Consider the following 6,121-nt stretch of genomic DNA (forward strand, 5'->3'; position numbering starts at 1 on the left):
AACGTATTAGGTACTCACTGGATGTCTGTGAGTGAATGAATGTATGTATAATACACCGACACATAATATCAGTATTTACATATACCCTTGATTCTATGGCTTTCTGCAGGAAAACAGAAAATGTTTAGAACACCAGAACACTCTCACCCATAACAAACCATCATCTCATAAAATTCAACATTCACCCCCATGTACAACTACCAACAAAACATATCATTTGTGACGGCTGTATATACTTGAGAAAATGTCTTAAGTGTAAACAAATAAAGACAATATCAGTTTGGAATCTGTATGTCATTAAGAGAAATTACTGCCTTGCTCATTATTTATGGGGCTGTCTGAATGCCAGAGTTATGAAAAACTTAATTCTGAAACTGAGTTCACTTCCAAAACAAACGTAGAATCGCAAAGACAGACAAAACAAACCATGGGAAGCGAGACCACTTTTTAAAGGGCCACTGGGGAAGTAAGACATTCTTTGATACATGCACACACTCGCTCAGGACAAATTAAAAATAGAATTGTTAACAAATGGTAGAGTTAAAGCTTTTAAATCAAAGGCAGACAAGTGAGTCCATCTGAAACTCTTCAACAATCTAAGATTATCTTCAGAAGTCTCATAAAGTAAGAGGCATCACTGACAGGGATCCCATCTGCAGGGAGGCGCTGTGAATGGTAGGTAGCAAGAAGGGAGTATGATTGCCACCTACAGACAGAAGTCCCTATGCAAGAGCTAGCCAATCATATTTCAATGTGGAAAAAAAGAAATTCAACCAAGTCACCTCCCTCCAACCTCTTTCAAATCACTGCACCACATTACTTCATTTAGAATTACTTTCAAGTCATACAATCATCTCTAGGCATTCTGCCTCTTCATTATCATCATCCTATTTCTAATTTCCCAGAAATGCTGTACCATTCAACTATCTACTTAGACGCTCTCTGAGAGCCAAAGAGAATGCAAGCCAATGGATTTCAAGCAGGCAAACGCATCCAAGTGGAAGCATGAATCTGCTTACCTGGTATGAATGGGACCACCCGGAATATATCAGACAATCTGCTGTTAACTGGCTCGTAAGGGGAATCTTCAAGCAGATCATTTCCTAAAAACAACAGAACGGTGGGGCTTAGATCTGGAAAGCAGACATATTTCAGAGAGTTTTTGTTACTGAATCTAAATTCTAACGATGTTATGATTGTGTAACAAAAAGATGCTGAAACTTTCAAAGGTCTCAAATGCATCTATTTGGCCATGGTTATGTTGCATTCCCTCTGCCTTTGTTGTCCTTCCTCTCCCCAGAGTGCCATGAAAACACTGGAGAGCAACCCAGCCTGATCTTGCCAGAAAACTCTCCCACTCTTTGCAAAGGAATGAAATTAGAGAAGAAGGAACCAGTGATGTCACCAGCCCAGCTTACCTCCGGGAGCCAATGGAAGAAAAGTGACCCAAAGGAGGCCCCCATTTCTTTGCCCCTCAATGTAGCATGTGGCCAGAAAGCCAGGATGCTGGTTATGAAACAGCCTCTGAAATAGGTTTTCATTGTAATAGGTTTTGAAGTAGGAGGCAGCTGAGAGGTCAAATCTGTATGTTACAAATGTTTGGTGTCTCCGTGGAGAATGAATGCACTGGATGGCTGTGTTAGATTTACAAACACCAGCCACCTCTGGCACACAAGGACCAAAAAATTCCCACTGGAATGGACGGTTGTGACAAGTGGCCCTTTTTCTCTCAAAGCCCCTTCTGTGTTAACCAAGGCTGAACCACACCAGCTGGTTCAAGACTCAGCTAATCTAAGATGACAAATGGCTTTTCTGCCTTTGATCAGGTTTGATGAGGGTAAAGATAGAATAGAGTCTACTGGACCTTTTATTCTTAATTCTTTATCTTATGTCAGAATAGACAGAAGGGAAGAAGAAAGGGGAGAAACTCCGGACAGGATTCAGGACAAGTCTTTGTATTCTTATCCTCTGAAGCTCTCCTTGGAGAGAAGTTTTGAGTTCCTGCCCTGTCCCTTAACGGGCTCCTACTCGGATGCTCTGACCAGGTTTCGGAGAGGTCAGCGGGGCCCGGGGAGGGGGGGTGTCTCCCACCCCCTCACGGGTTTTCCAACAACCAGGCCCCAACAATGCTGCTCGGGAGGCAGCAAACACCAGCTGCCGCTGTCCCTGGGGGCCAATGAAAGGTCCTCATTCTGCAGCTGGGGAGAAGCGAGGAGAGGATGAGGTCAGCGGACCCGGCCCAGGGGCCCGCCTGCCTTTGTGGGGTGAGGGGTGAGGGGTGGGGGTGGGGGTGGGGGTGGGGGGGCGAGGACGGTCGGGCGTACCCTGCAGGCTCTGGTACATGCTCCAGTAGATGCGCAGGCAGTTCTTCTCCTTCTTCATACCCCGCTTGCAGCGGCAGTTGTAGAGAGACTTCTGCTTGAGGGCCTCCATGGCACTGCGGCACTCGTCCTTGGCCTCCAGGCCCGATGTCAGGCTGAAGTTGGTCTCCTTGCCCGCAACGCACTGCCTCAGCGTGCGGTACTTGGTGCTGCAGCTCTGCTCCTTCAGGCACTGATCGCTGGCTTTCACGCAGTCCAGGCGGTCCCCGCCGCTCACCTCGGCCGACAGGAGCAAGTCTGCGGGCGGAGGGGACGGAGGGTGAGGGCGCCTGGCAGGGACCCGAAGCCTCCCGCTCGGGCGCGGGCGCGTGCCTGACCAGGCTTCTGCGGCGCCCTGCGCAGCCAGCGCGCCCGCCCCTCTACGCCGGGGAGTCGTTTTCCCGCCCTGGGACCTCCGGCCGCCGGCTCTCCCAGGCTCCGCCAACCTTCGCCCGGTTGGCTTTGCGGGCTGTTTGCGGTTTGCCCCGGGGCGCGCGCTGCCCGCCGCGCGTGCCCGCCCCGCCGCTCCGGGGCAGCCCGGGCCGCGCCGCTGCTCGGCCTCGGGGAGCCGCTCGCTCGGCCCCGCCCGACGGACGCCGGGGGCTTTCCGAAGCGGAGGGCGGCTGCCGGCTGGGCGCCGGGCGAGGGGCGGGCGAGCTCTGGTCCGCGGCCCGCCGGGCGGGGAGCGCTCAGACACTGTTCGGGGAAAAGTTTTCCCTTCGAAGTTTGCTCTCCGAGTCCAATTCTCGCCCACACCCCACCTGCCCGCTGCGCCTCCGCGAGCTCCCGGGACTCGCAAGGAGCGCTGGTCCCGGGGCTGGAGGGGCTCGGACCTCTTAACCCTCCGCCAGGATAGGCCATTAAAGAGAACAGAAAATAAGAACCAAGCACAAAAAGCTGCGGGCAAGTGCCGCGCCATCACCGCCTCCCAAGCCCAGAGTGCTGCGGATTCAAGATCCCCTTCCCCAAAACGAAACTTCGCCCACACCCAGAGCAACCGCGCTGCAATGGGGGGGGGGGGGGGGGGGCCCCCCCCCCCCCCCGGGGGAACCCACCGCGGCGGCCACCCGCCGGGGCCCCCCCCCCCCCCCCGGGCGCCCGCGGGGGGGGGGGGGGGGGGGGGGGGGCTGCCCCGAGAACCCTTCGGAAAGACTCAGCAGGTTAGAAAGCTAGCGGCGGCCTCGACTTACCCAGGAGCGGCAGCGCGAAGTACAAGGTCGCCAGGAACATGGTGCCGGCGCGCAGCTGGTCCCCGCCCCCCCAAAAATCCGGAGCCGCCGCTGGGTCTCGCCGAGGGAGCTCAGCATACAGCGATCCCCGGACGGCCGCGCTGCTCTGGCCGCCCAAAGTTCAGCTCCATCCAGTGCGAGAGGAAACTCCCGGGTCCGTCCGCCGCCACCGCCGCCGGCGACTCAGCTCCCGGCGGGCGGCTGGCGCGAGGGTGGGAGGCGGTTCCGCTTTTAGGGGTTCAGGTCTGACCCAACCTGGAAGGGAGAGCGCGCTTTGAAATGAGAGCCGAGAGCGCTAGAACCTCCCCCGCCCCTCTGCCCTCCCCTGCTCCCGCCTTGGGGGACTTTCTAGCGCCCGGGTGAGGGCCCACCCCTAACCGGGTCCGGGCGCAGGAAGGGGGCGCCGGGGTGGGGGTGGGCATGTACGTGTATTCCGGGGAGCCGCCCGCAAGGGCAGGGTAGGGGCTGGAAAGGTCGGAAGCGAGCTCCCAAAGTCCAAGGGGTGTCTATCGGGTCCAACCCAAGAGGCTGAACGCAAGCAAATAAATAAATAACGTTACTTTCCGAGCGCTGCGAGCGGAGCCAGCAGCTGCCTGGAGTCGAAGCACACGGCGGCGGCAGCTCTTTCTCCAGCCCTGGCGCAGAAAGAGCCCCTTCTCCCTGGAAGTTCGCCGCCCCCTCCTCCAGCCGGCTCGCTCGCTCCGCTGCCGGCCCTCTTCACCCAAACCACCAATCGCCGCCCCCGGTCGCCGTCTCCCCCTCCTCCCGGGGCTCGCCTCCTCTCTGAGGCAGCCGGGCCAGGGGGAACCGACGTCCCGGCTGGAGCCGAAATCCGGCTCGCGCGCCCCTACCCGCGGTGGGTCCTCCGCTCCCTCCCCGGTGTCCGCGCCGCGCACAGGCTCGCCCGGGACTCGGGCTCATCAACGCCACCGCCCGGGGCGAGCGCACCGGCCCGCAGCCCTGGAGCGCCGGGGCAGGTGCAGCCCCTAGCCGCGCGCGCCCCGGGCCCCCAAAGTTGAGGGGCGCCTGCAAGAGGGGAGAAGAGGGTGGGGGAGCGGCGATGGGCTCCCAAATCCACCGAACGAAACAACTCTCCAAATGCCACCAACCTGGACTCAACCGACCGTATCCAGCTGTGTCGAGGAGCCAGTTTGTTTATTTATTTATTTATTTTGGGGGGTGTCCCCGCCCCTTCCTTCCCTTTCCGGGCTCACTTCTCTGCGCTAGGAAGAAGATGCGGTAATCTTCGAGAGCTCAAAGGGGCTGAGTTGGGCCAGGACGATTTCCGAGCAGAGCCCCCTCCCCGGCTCTCGGATGCCGGTTAGGGATATCGGAAGCTGAGCGAGGCTAGCGGGTTTCGAGGCCAGATTTCTTTGCCTGAGGACCCTCGGCCTGCTCCCGCTCCCGCCAGCCCCCTCTGAGGCTCGCACGCACGGACGCCGCAGATGAACACACTCGTGCGCGGTGGGACTCGCCGCCGGATCCCGCACGCGCGCACAGGACACGCAGCGCTATGCAGCCGGCCGCGAGTGCTGCCTGACTCTCTCTCTCTCTCTCTCCCTCCCTCTCTCTCCTCTTCGCTCTCGCAGACACACACGCACTCACTCAGACACAAAAGGGCACAAAGCACAAGGGCTCTTTCTTTCCTCCGTCCTATTGCAATCGAATCAGACCCTTCTTCCGAACACAAAGTTTTTCCCCACGTCACTCGCGCTATGACTCAAGACTTGGAGCGTTAAAGACACACTCAGACCCAGACCCTGGGAGCCGAGATCGCAGGATGTGCCCACGCACCGACCCACGCCAGCGCGCACGCACTCACACATGCACACGCAGCCTCTCTCTCTCTCTCTCTCTCTCTCTCTCTCTCTGTCTCTCTCTCTCTCTCTCTCTCTCTCTCTCTCCCCCCTGGAGCTTGGGCAAGGAGACAAAAGCGAAACCCCCGGCCACTGCATTTAAACCGCGCCAGACCTGGCTTTGGGAAATTTATAAGCTAACCTCCATCTTGGCTGTTTCAAGAGTAAATTTTAAAATAATAATAAATTTAAACGCCCAACACATACACAGCCTTTTGCCCCAATTTCTGGGGCCACTCGTTCTCAGCCATGCTGCTGACCCCCCTACCCCGTCCGGAACACGTAGTCCTCTCCCCGTACACGGGGGGGCGCCCAGGGGAAGGAAGCCTACACTGGGTCCTGAGAGGAGTCTATGGAACAGTGGCGGAGGGCGGTGGCGGAGGGCGGTCTGGCCGCTCAGGGCTTGGGTTCGGGATCTTTCCTGATATCCAAGTTCATCATTCAGGGAAACCGAGTTTGAATCGAGTCTGGGTGAGCTCAGCTGTCAAATCTGCAAACCCATTGCACTAGACAATGGGCTGCGGAGGAGAGAAAAGAAACGCTCCTCTTGATCCAGGTGGGGCTAATTGAAAAGGGCACAGGCTTTGGGTAAAGTTTGAGGCGGGAGAGTTAAGGGCGGGGAGACAAGGAGGAGGAAAGAGGAGGGGGTGAGTAGCTCTCCATTCAGCTCCGCACC

General features: G+C 57.6%; 1 protein-coding gene across 3 annotated transcripts in view; it reads right to left on the reverse strand.

The window, feature by feature from the left end:
* The window catches only part of GFRA1 (GDNF family receptor alpha 1), a 218,769-nt gene extending 213,821 nt beyond the window's left edge, over positions 1-4,948 (reverse strand). For 2 of the 3 annotated variants that reach the window (XM_035029782.1, XM_035029771.1), the window contains exons 1-4: positions 4,150-4,257; positions 3,551-3,844; positions 2,325-2,618; positions 1,020-1,103 (exon numbers count right to left, since the gene is read on the reverse strand). In XM_035029782.1, the coding sequence (XP_034885673.1) occupies positions 1,020-1,103; positions 2,325-2,618; positions 3,551-3,590 (418 nt within the window). In that variant the 5' untranslated portion in view covers positions 3,591-3,844; positions 4,150-4,257. Of the gene's footprint in view, positions 1-1,019; positions 1,104-2,324; positions 2,619-3,550; positions 3,845-4,149; positions 4,258-4,698 lie in introns of those variants that run through there. The other variant, XM_035029775.1, reaches the window with a different exon arrangement.
* Positions 4,949-6,121: the final 1,173 nt, after the last annotated feature.

This window comes from Mirounga leonina, unplaced genomic scaffold, assembly GCF_011800145.1.
Source record: "Mirounga leonina isolate KUSES-001 unplaced genomic scaffold, KU_Mleo_1.0 Mir_114, whole genome shotgun sequence".
Classification (NCBI taxonomy): Eukaryota; Metazoa; Chordata; class Mammalia; order Carnivora; family Phocidae; genus Mirounga; species Mirounga leonina.